The following is a 17645-nucleotide window of genomic DNA, read 5'->3' as shown; positions in this document are numbered from 1 at the left end:
GACAATCTAAAATTTTGGATCGGTCGATTCGTAGGATTGGACTTTTTCGATTGCGATTTTTTGTGAATGTTGAAACTCAAACAAACTCTCCAAATGTCCAAGGTTCAATGCAACATTTTAAAAAATCGATGAATATTGATAACATGAGATTCGATTGCGTTAGAATCGTACTTAGAACTTTGATTGGAATTCCTGCAAATGTGGAATTTTAAGCATACCTAATTTGAACGCTAATTTGAAGAGGTGGTGGTGTAATGGTTAAGACTGTGAACCGAAAAGTCCCAGGTCGAATCCTACGTGCCACATGAGTTTGTATACCAATCTGACTAATGCGTAATAGTTATCATCGCCCACCATTTGCTTCCGGTGAAGGAAAACATCGTAAGGTGGTTACCTTCCCTACCCACTACACTCTGGATTTAAACTTTTGTGTGAAATGGAGAAGGCAACATCAACCAACTCCATTGGCAAGAAGGTTGTTAAGTGTGTTTCATTCCACGCAATGATCATGACCCTCAGCCATGAGGAATGAACACGACTATGAAGAAATATGAATTCGAACGCATAATAGTGTATTTTTCAGAAACCAGTTTCCAAGTGTGTTCAGAGTCGGAGGATAGCGACAGTATATCAAAATCAACGCTCAAAAGTGTGCCAAGAAGTAAGTGAAAATCGAATTAAGTGAATATATAATTTATATATATCTTTTATTTTCCTATAATTTCATAAATGTTTCATAAATACAATAATACATATCATTTTCAGACTTTTGTTACATTGTCATTGTCAACAGGTACATTATATATAATACAGATAAATAAGAATTAAACAAGAAGAGTTACTAATAATAATATAGTCATAATATTTATACAAAAAAAACAGATTTTCTTGACTTTATAAAAACAAGAAGTGTATACGCATCTATTATTTTTATATAGGTAAGTACAAGTCAAGGAAATCTATTCACATCAAAACATTTTCAACAACAACTTTTGTATGTGTTAGTCTATTGTTTCAAAACAATAAAACTGTATTTTTTATTTATTTGAAATTTAGAAATATGAGCACAACTATTCGGTTTAATATTTTCTTTGTTCCAGAAGTATGCAGAACTCCTCACCATAGGTAACTAGACAAGGAACTTCTGTCTTTTTGAAGCATTTTGTAATTACTTCAGGTTCTAACAAAATAAATTAGTTGCCATTTCTTACAAGTGTAACTTACAAGAATAACAAAATAAATTAAACAATACTTAAATTCCTATGAGGTAGGTAGCCTCTTTGCAGATATGTAATTCGATTATTATATTATAAATGAAAAATAATATTACACTACCTTCATCAGTAGTGTATATTTTTGTTACATGAAAAACAAGGCTGTTAAACAATTTTGTTGAATAATCTCAAACATTTCAAACGAGTATTCATTTCGAAGAAGTATTATTAGGTATTTTGGTGCCCCATAATTTTAATTAATTTAAGAGATTTATAAATCATGACAGTATTAACGAAAGTTGTTCTGATTAAGATTTAATATTTTTTTGTTATTCACTTTGATATAGATCTTGTTACTGTTTTAATTATAATTTAAGTACTTTTTAGATAGAACTATAAAATGTACCTAAATGTAATTTATATAGCCATTAGTATTGTATTTTCAATAATAATTTCCAAACAATATTTATTCCTATAAGAAAGAATAAAATTGTAAATATTAAATTATAACCAAAATAAACTAGTCGCGTATTGAGTACGTTTTATGTTGAACATTGGGGTGAATGGATTCTCAATAAGAATCGTTAAGAATATATCTAAAACAAGACTGACTATTCATCTAAACGATTGTTATTTTATTTCTATACAAGTATTTAGGCGATTAATAAATGTTAGCAAATTACTCTTGTTTTATTGAAAGCAAGCTGCATCTTGAATTGTTTCTATAACTGAGTACTCCCTAGTGTATCCGCTTTATTTTGATTATGTTCTATGTCTTTCTGATTCCCCTGAGTCAGAAAGACATAGAAAATAATCTATGTCTTTCTGACTCTGAGTCAAGGAGCTCGGAATAAATAACTAAGTATTGTATTCCGCTTGGAATATGCTTATATTCCGTGCATTTCATTCGCGCAGACCATTCCGTGCATTTCATTTGCTGAGCGAAGACCATGTTAGTACAATATTTTTATAGTATTACATGTCCAGTGTTATCTGTCATGTTTTTTTGTGCTAAACAAACGTTTTTTTTTCTTTCTTTCTTTCATATTTTTGGTACAGTCAGTAAGAAAATAATTGTACTAGATATATTTCGATCTGGTATATTAAATTGTCGACTACCTTACGGTTGTGATCTTCATTAGAATGTTTTGTACAAATTAACAATATATTAGACAGTAAATATTGTTTAATCGCCAATATTAAAATTGAATATTTATGTCACTAGATGGCGATATTTAGTTTTAGAACGCGCTATCGTGTGTCGCTCAAGAAATTATATAGTGTTTTGAAATATGTGAAGTTCTTTTGGCTTAACTTTTTGATCATTACACGGTTGTCACAATTCTGAAGTTTATATTTCTGTTGGACCTCACGTGTATTTTTGACAATCAGCCGATTGTTCAATATTATTTTTTGTTTTATGTGAATGTCCAGCAACAACTGTTTTCATCTTGACTGTACTAAACTAGTAGATCAGACCAGAATAACCTTTAAATAATTACAACAGCAGCAAAATTAATTGCCCAAAAGTAAAACATACATTTTTATACTTTTGTTGTTGAATTTGTTAGTTGAACCATTGTTCACCTAACAAATCGACTAATAACAAATATTAAACTAATAAAACAACTAATAACATAAAACAGCTTTAGGTTTTGGTTCATTCAGCAGACAACAATTGACGTATTTAGATACAATATTAAATTTGCCCTGGAGTTTGGGACGGACCCTGGTATGGGATGCCACATGTACACACCCTGGCTCCGTCTCACCTTCCGGTCACTGGGTCAAAGGCCGGCGCGGCTGCGGCTGCTGCCTCAAACGGCATAAATATGCCAATATGGGCAATTTTTACATATATGAGCAATTTGGGGTTGAGACATTGTGGCCGTGGCTTCAGCCCACAAATTATACAAGGCCATCTCCAATAAAATCATTGAGGTAACAGGTGACTAAAAGGCTGGCATATATCTAGGCCGGAGATTAAATATAGCCATTCAACGTAGCAATGCTGTCAGCCTTTTGGGCACGTTACCTCAAGGTAACGAATTGCAGGGACTGGCATTTTTGTAATATATAAGTATAAATGATCCTTTTTTAAAAATAATTTGTTTTTATTAGTTTTAATTTATTTTATCTGTATATAGTAGCTAAGATTAAAATAAATTAGTGTATATTGAATAGTTATTATAGTCTCCATAAATTTCGTTTCGTTCGATAAGAAAGCGACGAGGTGTGTTCGACAGCTAGATCAAATATTACGTTTATGGTGATGACTTCTTAATAAAAGTTGTTACAAAATTTTAGTTTTTTACGACAGTTGAGTTTGTTTTTATAATTTTGAAAATGGATCTTCCAACTAACTTTAAATATTCGTGTAATGATCCAGCTGCATTGTCTACAAATTATCACAATGGTCATATTAATACATATAAGGTAAAGGCACCTAATTCCGAGGTGTTTTCGTCCAAAGTTAAATGATCGTCGCAATTTAAGTATTTAATGTACCTTTTTGTAGAATTGGCCACTTTTATCAGCAGTGACATTTATCTTAGTTTTAAAATATACTTAAAGTTTGACAGTAAACAAATTGTATAAATGTAAAATTATTTAAAAACGTAAGTAAGTCCGAGGACCCTTATTCCGATTTAAAAATCTTAATTCCGACTCATATTGATCCTAAATCCGAGTGTACAAAATATAAGGGAATGGAGGTGGGGGTGGTGATACATGATGTTCAAAAATCAAGTGTATTTATTGTCTTTGGATTTTAAATCAGTCTTATTCTCTTTGTTACATGATTATTAAAACGGCATCGCAGTATGTACTTTATTTACAAATGTATATTTTTTGTTTTAGTAAGTTATAAATTTACTTTCTAGTAATGAACAATATGAAAATTAAAATATCAAAAACTAAAAACAGATTATACTGAAAACAACGCAAAACATAATTATTTAAACTTAAAAAATATATTTTGGACGGGATACTTATAATTTCGTATAAGTACAATCAAAAATATTATGACCTAAAAATTATACAACATGCGTATGAATGAAAATAATTGAAGCATAACAACTGTAATAATCATATCAAAAATGTTAACTATTTCTTATAAATTATGAGACCAAAACAACAGCAATCAAAAGCAAGCAAAAATGTAGGTAACATAACAGTTGCTATGATTTAGAAATAGGTAATAGGAACATAATCAAAAATGGCTAATCATATAATCCCCTAAAGACCAGTCAACAATATTTGTTTCTTCAGATTTGGAGAGTATCGTTTTTCTGCCGGCAACGTCACCGCAAAATATTGCGGTGACGTTGCCGGCATAATAAAAAATATTAAAAATAATAAAAATAATAATAAAAAATATTTTATCACGTTTATCTCTCAATGTAGTTTCTGGAATATTATATTGTCGAGAAACTTTATAAACGCTATTGCCTTTATTAATTGCCATGATAGCATTTTGAAGGTCTTCTTTTGTGTATTTTTTTCTTGAGTTCATTATTCTAGAACAAAACAGTAAATTGTAAGTGATTGTAATTATGCGTAAGTAAGTCTGAGTATATCGAATAATCAAACTTAGGTATTTTAAATGTTTCAAAGCTATTTATTATAATTAATAACTGAAACTATATAATAAGTGCTTTAAAAACTGCATGAGAAAATGAACACCCTGTATTTTGCTGTATCAATACCACAGAATTAGGTATTCATATAACCTTTTTCCGTCTTAAATACATCGGAATTGCGTTTTCTAACTCTCAAACAAGTTTTTTATTCCGAGTTAAAAAATAACATATTTGTCAATATACTGTAAGTAAATTAAACCTAAATTGCTATATCTTTCGAAACATATAGAAAACATAGCCAGGTTTAATCAGAACATATCAATAACTAAATTTTTTCGACTTTATTTTTCCATACAATAAATCAATAAAGTACATGAATTGATATTGTTTGACCTAATATAACTAATAAATGTGACTCTAAAGTATACCTCGGAATTACATTTTTACGTGTATTGGTTATTCAAGTGTTCAGTACTAAAACACTAAATTCCTAATCATAATAATTCATTAAATTTTTGTAAAAAAATTAACCTGTATGAAATTACATTTCCGTGGTATACATCGGCATTTAGGAACCAATTCAAATATTTGGAACCTAATGCCGCGATATTTTAAAATATTATTTTCTCCTCAACTTCAGAAGAAAATACTCCAATGTTATGGGTATTCGATAAAAAACATAACCCTTTACATGTTTCAAATTAAACAAATACTCATTAGTATAAAACTCACGTAAAAAACACTATTTAAAAAATCGTATAACTCACGTGAATTAGGTCCGAAATGTAGGAGCGAGCTTCCGAGTTAGCTGCTAGCGTCTAACTGACTGTTTATTTTGAATTGTACACACACTAAAACAATCCTTTGCTCATATAAACATGATTAAATAAATTATTTACCATATAACATATTTTGCCGACAAAAATAACTTGTAAATTACTTAAAAACACTGCTTTTCTAAATACATCGGAATATGGTGCCAGTTTTGGAACCCCTCGTAATTGAGTGCCTTTACCTTAGTTCATATCAGGTATTAACGATTAACTTTATCTGTATAGTTAAATCTCTAACTTTGAGTCCATACCAAAAATTGTTCGGCCACGCGAACCAAGAGCAAAAAAATATATTTAATACAAATAAATAATTGCTTAAATGCGAAATGAGAATCGACAAAGCAATAATGTTTTTTTTTGTTTTTTTTTTTTGTTAAGAATTGGTTACAAATTTATTTCATGCTATTCAAAATGTTTATATAGATACTGAAGTGAGAGTGAGTAAGATATCACAAGAAGAAAAATAGAGCCACTTCGTCGTAACCCTAAATTTTTATGGTCATTTCTAGTTTTATTACGAGTCATATCAATGATTTTGTTCATCCAGTCTAGATGATACATAACACTTGTATACAACCCCGGTACGCCTTGCGATCCACAAATACTATGTCCACCTTTGGTGACGCCCCAAATTTCGAATCTTTCACCCATTCTCACCAAAGGACCACCAGAGTCGCCACTACAAGTATCAAAATCTGTTACTCCACCAGCGCAAATAAAATCTTTTGCTAAGTATCTATAGATTTTCCAACAATTAGGGTAGTATGGTACAGGAATGTTTTTCTTCACCTCAGAAAAGTTGACGTCGTATGGCGTCGCTCCGAAACCAGAAGCGTAGAATAAAGTCTGATCATCCAAGATTCCGCTGGGTAAACAAACTGGCCGGATGAAATCTGAAACAGTGTTAATTCCTGATCATTCTCTCTCTACTACCTTGGGCTAAACTCAATCTGTGTGACTTGTCCCTATACAATCGTATACATATAATCGTCTTACACATAAAAATAATAATAATACAATAAAATGTACTGTGCAGTATTAGAGGTTCGTCTTCAATGAGCTTCCTTTACTCGAGAGTTTCATACATTTCTGATAGAAATTACAATAATTATAAATTTTTAATACAAAAGGTACTCAAGCGCCGTAGTCGGGGAAGTATGTGCCGGAAACTTCTAGGGGGGGCGGATCCTATAACTCGTTGATCAGAGATGTTGCCGGCTCCTCCATGACAGATGGCGATAGTGGTGTCATAAACACACATCAGTAAAGTTTCCACAATTGTTGGTGAATAGGGCTCAATGGTAAATAACTTCAGGCAGTTTTATCTAGCAGTTTAGTTTTATATTTTAGATTATAATTATCAGAAAGTGGTAAAACAGACCCCTCGATCGTTAAGCCTAAATAATTACCTGTATAAGGCGCCTCAGCCTCCAACATCAGAATGGCCAGATCATTTCCTGACAACTTCCTGTTCTTACGGAAGCCAGGATGCACGAAGATCTTCTGGATGACCATGCGCACCGGAGGGTCTGCGCAGATGTTGCCTTCGCAGTCAGGGTCCGAAGACATGTTGTATTCTCCCAACCGAGGTAGCATTCTGAAAATATCAAAATCGAGAAAATAGACTTTACAAGGCACATTTTCACATCATATTTTAATCAATATACTTAGTATTTTTCAAAAAGGGACAAACTACTGGCATTTCGGAAACGACCACTGCAGAGATGAATTGCCAAAAGAAACTAATTAAAACAGTGTTGGTCCCTAATGTGAGGTGTCGACTGATTTATGAGGACCACTGTGTATACTCTCGTGGATGTCGTACGAGGTGACTAAATAACACATAGCCATGGCTTCTGACAGGCAACAATAGCTTACTAAAGGCAACAAAGACAGAGAGTTCGCTTAAACTAACACTAGTATTATTGATGTACTGAGATACAAGCTCTGCTTAGTTCAGACAACGGTAATCTTGAATTGATCCTAAATTATATTCCAAACCTTGTCACTTGTTATAATATAAACAGTGTCAGTTAGTGTGCCTATGTTTTCCAAGTGCGGAAGCGCGTGATAAAACCTGACTTAATCCAATCGAACATCAAATACCACTGGTGTTTGTTTTTATTCAAATGTAATTTCTAGTCCGATCAAACGCCATTTTTATTAAAGATTGCTATTTGAATAGCAAACATTGAAGTGGTATTTCATTTTTCGTTATCGATTGAGGTTGTGGCGTGCATATACCTAGATGACTGCTGCACCGTCCGCTCGTCGCCTTCTTTGCCCATCGACGCTATCGCTGTGCTTAAGCTATCTTACATCTTTACCGCCGTCCATTTAGATGAAATAGTGTGTGGTGTTCCTATTGTTGTTTAATTGTGAAAGAAGATTGTAGTTATATTGTTGGAACTCCGTGAGTTTGGTTTGGACTACTCGCCTCTTAGTTCTACAAAGTAAAGCTTTATCCTCATGAGCGTCAGGTACTATGATCCCTAATTCTGCTTAAATCATATTTCATAAGCAGCTTTACATAATTATAAGGCAGGTAAAGATAGTTACCGGGGTTTATTCCCAAAACTGCCCAAATCATTACCGTCAAGATAATTTTATAAGTACGATGAAGGTATAATCTTTCTTTCTTAGGTATACCTACCTATTACTTTTGTCCAGGTTTTATATTCATTACACTGGCCACTAATAAAAGAATAAATCAAAATGTATTCTAGGTTTAAATATTTTCTCATATTGACAGATAAGATTGCCGCCGATGGTCTTTAATATGTAAAATTAAGATTTGTCATTTTGGAAGTTCAATATAATTATTTTCATTACCACTACACGCTAGTTTTAATTTATTATAGACCAACTATTTAAACATTTGGTCCTCGCGAGTCGGATATTTATGCTAGCAACGGTTGGTTTAAAAGTGTAGTGGTACACTATTGTACGCTTGATATTGGGACAACAAATTGATGTTGTCGTGCTTCGGACCGCTTATATTGATGGATAGCAAAGGAAAGATTGGTCAAGAAGAGGATTGAGCGATACAGTGTGAGGTATATACGGCGGCCGGAGGAACAAACATCTCGGATTTACATACGTCTTAACTGTTTGGATTAGCGATTGGAAGTGGCTGAGATTGCAGTAACCTTGGCCTGCATTAGTGAGTGATATACATAGATGCAAGTGAGAAATTGTAAGTACATTTGTTTATCTACATTTCGGAAATCCCAAGTGGTGATGAAGAGTTGTTTGTGTAGTGTCAGATTTGAATAGAGCAGCTCATATCGGATTTGTGTGGACACGTCGGACTTTCGTAGATTTTAAATGAGGTTTCACTTATGTTTACTTATATATTTTGTTATGTACTGTACATTTATTAATTTAGTTTTATAGTGCGTTGTGTATATATTGTGTAACTAGGTACTGTTATTGCGAATTCATTTAGTTATTTGGTTTAATTTGTACATATTTCTTAATAAGCATGGATTCCTTACTGGCTCTTCAAGTTGATATTAAGCAGAAAATCTGCAGAGGTCAGACTAGTTATAATAAGAGCCTAAGGAACGTATTACCGTGTCTTACGTAGAAATTATGTTAGAACAGTTAGAAAAGCAGCGGGAATTATTCAACAGCACACATACTAAATTGATAACCACAGTAAGTGAGGCAATACTACACAGTTCGGATTATTATAATCAAAGTATGTATGAAGAGGTTGAGGATTTGTATATATTGTATAAAACGGATTTAAAAGAGTTGCTGTTTAGATTTAATAAAAATATTGATTCATTAGCCAATCCAGTGAGCACTAACAACCAAACCAATAGTGAGTGTACGGTCAAGCTTAAGTTGCCTAAAATTAAAATACCTACCTTCTCAGGAAAGTATACTGAATGGCAGACGTTCCGTGATTTATTTCTAGGCCTTGTGCATAACAACTCTTCTTTGGATGATGCACAGAAGTTCTTTTACCTTAAAGGCCATTTATCGGGAGAAGCGGAACAACTGTTACGAAACATTCAAATAACTTCGGATAATTACCTAACCAGTTGGAATAAGCTTGAGCGTATGTATAATAATAAGAAGTATGTGGTAAATGCAATTTTGAATAGGTTATTTAGTCAAAAGGTTTCAAATTCTGAATCGGCTAGTGGTATCAAGGAGTTGATAAGCACGACTTTAGACTGTTTAGAGTCTATTAAAAACCTGGATATTGATGTCTCATCCTGGGACATTTTAATAGTACACTTAATAAGTGCTAAATTAGACTTGAAGACTCGGAAAGCGTGGGAACTTAAGGTTTCGTCTGACTGTACAGACGAATTTCCTACTTTGGTGCAGTTTTCGGAGTTTTTAACGAGCAGCTTCCGAGGATTGGAAAATGTAGAGGATAACCCCAGGCTGTCCAGTGATGACAGAGGTGTAAGACGTATGACGTCTTTTCATATAAGAGAGTGTAAAAAGTTGTGTGAATATTGTACAGAGCCCCATAGATTAAGTTATTGTATAAAATATCGCAAACTGTCTAACGACTCACGTCGTAGCTTTGCGAAGGAAAAGGGCTTGTGTTTTATATGTTTAGGATTAAATCATACAGCTAGGTTTTGTAAATGTCTATTTAAATGTAAATTTTGTAGGGGACGACACCACACATTACTTCACCCTTGCAGTATTTCTGTGTCTCATTGTAAGGTCCAGGGGAAGGGTGTGTCGTCATCTATTGATACAGTCCACAAAGAAGTAGAGGCTGAAGAGGTATCTTCACATGGTCTTTCTCATGTAGCTGTGATGCACTCCACTTTAGAGAATCGATCGCTTGCCGCTAGACCATCTGTAAAAAGGAGACCTTATTCAGAAAAGCCTTTTTATAATAAATGTAATTACCAACTAGGCACCCAATATGTCAGGGGTAGACCCGTGACTAATTTACCTTGTCAGGTTACTGGTCAAGGCTGTAAGTTAGATAAATTTTGTAAAGGACCTCAACATAGTGTTAAATTTTATAAATCTAGTGATAAATGTAGGAAGGTTTATGAAATTGGTATGAATAAACCTAAATGTAAAACTACTTACCATCATCCCTCGCAGCTTCAGGTCTGCTGTCCCATGCATAGAGTTGGAATATGAAAAGTATAGGCACTTTTAGATAGGTATGTAATGTTGATGTCGGTATTATTATGATTGTTTAAAAATAATACTTATTTTAAGAAACATTTAATAAATTTTAGTAAATATAAGGATTGTTACTTACCCGTGTCATCGGAGGTTTCATAAAGTGTTATCAGTTTAAAATTTATTGTAATGCTTATAAGGGTATTGTCTCCCAGGATATTTCATTTTATAGGCATCTATAATTTAGGTACAGTTTTAATATTGCACTAAGTAAGTACTTTCATTTATTTTATTGTCCTTAATTGGTGGCTTTTGAATATTACGGACACTATATATTATTATAATTAGTTGTGGCACGTTTTTAAAGGTTTTTGAGTTTTCATTTATGATGTCAACATGATTCCACTTCCAAGGACATGAAAGCATCTGCCATGCATCTCTATCCATATTTTGGCATGGCGGGCGGTATTTTGGTGAAGGACATTATGCAATTACGTCCTTGGCGGGCGGTATGTCCAGGTTTTATATTCAGTACACTGGCCACTAATAAAAGAATAAATCAAAATGTATTCTAGGTTTAAATATTTTCTCATATTGACAGATAAGATTGCCGCCGATGGTTTTTAATATGTAAAATTAAGATTTGTCATTTTGGAAGTTCAATATAATTATTTTCATTACCACTACACGCTAGTTTTAATTTATTATAGACCAACTATTTAAACAACTTTTTTATAAAGAAAGAAAGAAAAACTTTATTCGGCAAAAAATTTACATAGTTAGGCATACAGTTTTGTTACTGTTGCAAAAGACTAAAGGATTATTTACCTTCATGTGATATACCTACACAATTATACCGTCAAATTCTATCACACGCATTCCATTCAAATGTTCTTGTTTATTACTCAGTTCTATTTTAACATTCTCCCACGACAGCACGATACGGGTTAAAGTACAACAATTCGCAATACTTTCAGCTCAGCCATTCCCGTAAAACGCATAATGTTGGCATCATGACGTGTGGTGGTGTGATAGCTTCGTCAGATCTCCCGATCGCGACTCAAATGTTTTATTTGTGTACAATGGAGATAGCAGAGACGGCCGGTCCGTCTAGACATTGATAGTGAATGTGCTACCACCATGATACTATTATAATTATGTTGATGGCAGTCAGTAGAAATATTACGTCATATACTTACATATTATTTATTCGCCAACCATTATCATTTTTTGTTTTTTTATTTTTTATTATTATATCATACATATGTTTGATCGCCTAAAACTCAAAAACTACTGGATGTAATTTGATGCGGTTTTCTCAGTTATATAGCATAGCTGATGATTTAACTTCAAAATCTTGTATAGGTTTCATCGCGATATATTGCTTAGAACCAGAGATATTGACAGGTTATGAGCAGACGCACGAATTAAACGTGGGCGAAGGCGCGGGCAAATGCTAGTTAAAAATATATACATATTTTCATTTTATTATTTCCCATATAAACCAGGCGTTTAATACATTTTCAATCAAAAAACAGTGCTTAAATCACAGAGATTTGTCTACTTAGAAATATAGCTAAAAGCCAAAAGGTATAAACTTTACTATGTTTTTAATTTCACATTGAGTTGAGAATGCTATGTTACTGTTGTCTATTTCATTTATTGTATTCAAAGAACTATCCATAATCAGATAACTAGTAATGTGGAAACGATGAGTAAAAAATAAAATTAATTTATGTAATGTAAATACTTTTAAAAAATACCTTATTGCAGAAGTATCCGATATAAGTATAAGATAAAATTCAATTTGATAAAATATTATAAAATATGGCAGTGTAAAAGTAAACGTGCGTGTAAAATAATAATATAAAGTGTGTGTGTTAGTAATTACACGAAATATGGTATAAATTAACATGATGCACCTTAATAGTTGTTGCATAGCGCTGTAAATATATATTATAAATATTAATAGAAATAAATCTAGTCAGATTTTCCCTGGTAGATTTTGAATTTGTGACTCACTAAAAACTAAAATTATTGGAGACTGTTCGTCCCTCCTTGAATATACTTTGCCGTACGCCGTCCAGCAGAATTTAAATGACTTTGCCTTGACAAGGTCACGCGCAAGAAAGTACAGACGTGAGGCTTTTGGAGTCAGTTGTTCCGAAATAAATATGGGGGTATCTTCAGACACCCGGTGTCCTAGGTGTTTAGCACATAGTTTAGTTTTATGTTTTATATTAAAAGATTTACAAAGCTTTAGGGTATCATTCTTCATAATAGTAGATGAGGTCTCAACAATTATTGCAGTATTTTTTATTTCTTCCTTTTTGCCACGGACCCTATATATGTCTTTTATATCGTTTTTACTAATTTCCCCTCCGATATTCTTTGATAAGTTCACAACCATTTCAATTAAATCCTCCTTCGTTTCGTTATTCTTTTTCGGAACATTTTTTATTTCTAAGTTAGTTTTGCGATTCTCTCTCTGCATATCCTCGATTTTATTCTCCAAGGTGGTAATTAATTTTCTATCCTCAATTTTTTCCGCTTGTTATATCGTAGAATCGTAGTAGGTATATAAAGATATCACTGTCTTGATGCACACTTCGTAGCGCGTTGAGTTGCAGCTGTCCACGGCACACGTCACCGTACCGGTTCTACGAGCTCGTAGGTAAGTACCCACCCAGTTAACTTGTTGCTACGCAGCTACGCGGCGGCAATTGCGGTCGCCGCGTTCGCTGTGGAGTGCCGTGTCTCTGCGCACGAGTCGGGTCTGTATAAAGCTTGAAACGTCGTAAGTGCACTATTTGAATTGACAGCAAAAGCACTATACTAACAACACAGTTAATGACGGCATTTGATTACGCACTTTTTATTTATTATTAAATTAACTTTTAACACGTCTACTGTCTAAGCGATCTCGGACGAAAGAGGATTTATTTTAAAAAGCTTTCATTTAAATGCTCCAAAAAGAAGAAAATAATATTTTCCTTAAAAATTTTAATTATCAACTTATAACCTCATTATACACAATTTATATGAAGTAATACCTATTTAATTCAGTAAAATACTTATATATAGGTACTTACAAACAAGAACTACGTAGGTAGTTGTTTAAAGATTTCCAGAAAGAAACATTTGTGTTTATTTTTAACGTTGCTAGGTGTTAGGACATTATTTAGTGGTGTGAGTAGCGAGTTCAGTCCGTCGCGCTGTCTGTTACGTTTTGTACTCCCCGTACGTTTATTAGTCATACATAATATAGATATGCTAGAGTGTTTATCCTAACCATATTACAAAACATTAAAATGTTAATGCATACTATTGCATGCGTGGTCTTTGCACACACAAAAAATTTACTTATCTTAGTACCAATATATGTCTAACTAGAGGTTGCGTGGGGGCGCGAGGTGCACGCACCTCGCGAGGTAGACGTGCGGCTGTAGATTTAGTCACAATGTTTGTTGTCGAGTCCTAAAGTTGGCATATGTCATTCATGTATAAAGTGTGCAGGAGTGGGGGCTTGCGTGGGGGCGCGTTGTCGTGCTTTTGTGATTGGTTCGGTAGTCGAGTCGGATGTTTCCGGGACAATTGGGTTACAGAAAAGTAGGATGTCATCCATGTATAAAGTGTGGAGGAGTGGCCCGGCCTGCGGCTTCCAAGTGGTTTGGCCTTTGGCCTCGCCACGCATCTCGGCCTGCGGCCTCGCAGGCCACCAGGGCATTGGAAAGAAAAATAAAAATTAAAAAAAAAACTCTTCCAGTTCCAGGGTACAACCGTCACCCCCTACAATATCGTCCATGACAGCGATCACCTGCGAGCCCGTTTTCCCCCTCAAAATGGCGACCAAAGTTTGTATGAAAAAAAAATTCCAAATCCGAAATAAAATCCACCACCCCTGACAGCCCCCTTTTGTACACATTCAATAATTATAACACTGTAAATGAAACACAGATCAACAAGGTTTACCAGCAAATGAGTTGTATTTTTAAATACCTAATATTTGATAAGTGCTCATGAACCTTAAACATTTCGTGGTTGGGTTAGTTCGACTTTACGAAGAAATACAGGTTGAAACATGGTTAGGTTGCACGGATATGTTTCTGAACACTACACGTCATTCTCTACTCTACTTGTTATAAAATCTGGATTTTCATTAAAAAACCCGTGGATTGTTAAGTTTAAAGCATATAGTATGCTTGAAATGGATCTCAGAGATAACCAAAGAAATTTATATAAAAATGATTTGTATCTTCCCATTGTAAATAATGAAGTGTATAAAAAAAGTGCCTATATTTCTGGAATAAATGTACTAACCATTTACCTGTAAATATCAAATGTATCCAAAATTTTATAATTTGGATGAATACTATGAGTATAATACTCGTACCTTACGAGAATAAATTGGTATGTATTCCATAAATAATTATATCGTGTGCAAAGACAGATTACTTATAAGTTGTTCAAACAGTTTAATTTGTAAGTACTGCACGTATCCATATATAGAAATATAGTATGTGTTATAAGTGTACATAACGCTAATATTGCATGCCTGAAAGGGTAAACTGTTGAAACTAATGTATTGTATGTGCCACACCTTGTACTGCAATAAAGATATTTGAGTTTGAGTTTGAGTTTGAATTACTAAATAATGTAAGTATGCCTAGGTTAATCAGATTCAATAATGGATAACGAAGCGGTTGTGGACCAGCAGTTAGGACTGAACCAAATGTTTTTTACTAATCTGACTCGTGTAGGTATAGTAATTTTCTTACACCACCACTTGCTTTCAAAGAAGGAAAATCTCGTAAGGAGACTGGTTCACTATATTTAGTTTTCTTGGATGTATGCGACTGCATGTCACTTGATAGAGGTAAATGGTCGTAAAAGTCATGTCAGCTGCCTTTAGGCGACATGAATAAAATCTGACATCAAGAAAAGAAGACAAATTAATTATTTAGTGACGGAAATCATGCCGAATATGTCAGGATAGTCACGTGTTGCCCTGACGATATGCGTCCATGTTTTAATAGTTACCTACTTTCCATTATGCGTCACATCATAATGAAGAATTCGCCACATTTGTAAGGTTAAAATCTAATTTTATACACAATCACAGACAATGAAATGGTGAAATTAACCGGTTATTACCGTCATATGAACTGATAACACCTATTTAAAATAAATTGTAGGAATTAAATAAAGTTGAACTAAAAATTTTACATACAAAATTGTTCAGCATTTTACGTCAAAAATGTGACATCCACGAAGAATCTAGACCCCTCATTATTGTCATTTCTTTAATGGTCAAGCTGTATGTAATGTTAGCTAAGCCACATTGATGAGATAGTAACATATAACTGGCACGGACGTGTGGTTCCGCCCTCAAATAGGACCTCTTCATATCCCACCGTGCATGTCGTACAATCTAAAGGACACATGGCTGACAGCCGACGCAACAACTGTATTCCCAAGAAGGGTTGAAGTCAGGCAGGTGGCAGGTAAAATCACAGCAGAATCTTCAAAACTTTAGGGTTAACTTTTAACTCTGATCGCTTTCAGCGACGTCACAGCCCCCAATGCAACCAAGGACATACGAGCATGAGAGAGAAAATAAAGATGCCTGCACGCTAGACAGTCCAAGTAGAGGTAGCCCGGAGGAGATTGCATTGCTCTAGCGATACGGCCGCCTATGTTACATAGTTCTAGATGACTTGTTCAAATTGTATTCTTGTATGTTCTTTTGGTGATATAAAGTGTTTTTACTTACATTATAATCATTATAATTATTATGAAGTATAAAAGTTCTCTTATATCTCTCTATCTTTAAAACTACGAAACAGATTTTGATGCGGGTTTTTTAATAGATTTGATTTTAGTGATTCAAGAGGAAGGTGTATTTGTATATAATATGCAAGTTGCACCCGTGCAAACCCCCCGGTGCAAATTGCATGTTGTTATTATCAAAGAAATACACTTACATGATGGGAAACATGCCCAAAACGACGCAGTGCGCCGTCGTGATAATGTGTCGGCTGTCAACAAGGGCGCCTCCACACCGGATGCCGCCGCTGTGGCGCCTGTAGTGGTACTCCAGAACTACCAGCCAAGGGTGCTGGTGAATAGCGTGGTCGCTGGACACCACCCCGCAAGGCTTGTCTGGAATAAGTTAATACTGATATAATTTCAAACTGAAAACAATGGACTACACGGCGAATATACGCTTTCAAACTAAACAGCAATTTTGTAAATGGGTCCACAATTTACGGAGACATAGTTGAACACACATATAAAAAGTATATACACGAACATAACCTCCTCCTTTTTGGAATACGGTTAATATCGTCCATGACAGCGATCACATGCGAGCCCGTTTTCCCCCTCAAAATAGCGACCAAAGTTTGTATGAAAAAAAAAATCCAAATCCGAAAAAAAATCCACCACCCCTGACAGCCCCCTTTTGTATACATTCAATAATTATAACACTGTAAATGAAACACAGATCAACAAGGTTTACCAGCAAATGAGTTGTATTTTTAAATACCTAATATTTGATAAGTGCTCATGAACCTTAAACATTTCGTGGTTGGGTTAGTTCGACTTTACGAAGAAATACAGGTTGAAACATGTTTAGGTTGCACGGATATGTTTCTGAAAGTGTTCAGAATGACGTGTAGTGATACGTCATTCTCTACTCTACTTGTTATAAAATCTGGATTTTCATTAAAAAACCCGTGGATTGTTAAGTTTAAAGCCTCCTCCTTTTTGGAATACGGTTAAAATTTTAGGTAGGTACTTACCACTTTGCAAATCTACCGCAGTGGCACACACAAAAAATAATATTAAAAAAATAAAACTTTCATAATGTCTCATGTTTGCATCACATTTCACAATACTTT

At 34.0% G+C, this 17645-nt stretch overlaps 2 protein-coding genes across 6 annotated transcripts in view; one reads left to right on the top strand and one right to left on the bottom strand.

Moving 5' to 3' along the window:
- LOC128680825 (cell adhesion molecule Dscam2-like) overlaps nt 1-1997 on the top strand; it is a 153568-nt gene extending 151571 nt beyond the window's left edge. For 4 of the 5 annotated variants that reach the window (XM_053764262.2, XM_053764261.2, XM_053764264.2 and 1 more), the window contains 2 exons: nt 572-661; nt 1101-1997. In XM_053764262.2, the coding sequence (XP_053620237.1) occupies nt 572-661; nt 1101-1129 (119 nt within the window). In that variant the 3' untranslated portion in view covers nt 1130-1997. The remainder of the gene's footprint in view (nt 1-571; nt 662-1100) is intronic. The other variant, XM_053764263.2, reaches the window with a different exon arrangement.
- Nucleotides 1998-3370: 1373 nt separating this feature from the next.
- LOC128680830 (phenoloxidase-activating enzyme 1-like) lies at nt 3371-17096 on the bottom strand. The gene is made up of 4 exons (XM_064436808.1): nt 17057-17096; nt 16728-16905; nt 7038-7225; nt 3371-6521 (listed from the first exon to the last, which is right to left on the bottom strand). Exons 1-4 carry the CDS (start codon nt 17094-17096, stop codon nt 6031-6033), a joined length of 897 nt encoding a protein of 298 aa, XP_064292878.1. The 3' UTR covers nt 3371-6030.
- Between the last annotated feature and the right edge of the window lie 549 nt (nt 17097-17645).

This window comes from Plodia interpunctella, chromosome 25, assembly GCF_027563975.2.
Source record: "Plodia interpunctella isolate USDA-ARS_2022_Savannah chromosome 25, ilPloInte3.2, whole genome shotgun sequence".
Lineage (NCBI taxonomy): Eukaryota > Metazoa > Arthropoda > Insecta > Lepidoptera > Pyralidae > Plodia > Plodia interpunctella.
The sequence above is the reverse complement of the archived record's forward strand: the minus strand, read 5'-3'. Positions and strand labels throughout refer to the sequence as shown.

Excerpts from the sequence above, each read along its gene's own strand:
- LOC128680830 (XM_064436808.1), bottom strand. The coding sequence starts at position 17,096 with ATGGACGATATTAACCGTATTCCAAAAAGGAGGAGGTTAT. Across the intron at positions 16,906-17,056 it reads TCCAAAAAGGAGGAGGTTAT|ACAAGCCTTGCGGGGTGGTG; the intron begins GTTCGTGTATAT and ends AACTTATTCCAG. Across the intron at positions 6,522-7,037 it reads GGCTGAGGCGCCTTATACAG|ATTTCATCCGGCCAGTTTGT; the intron begins GTAATTATTTAG and ends ACACTGTTTCAG.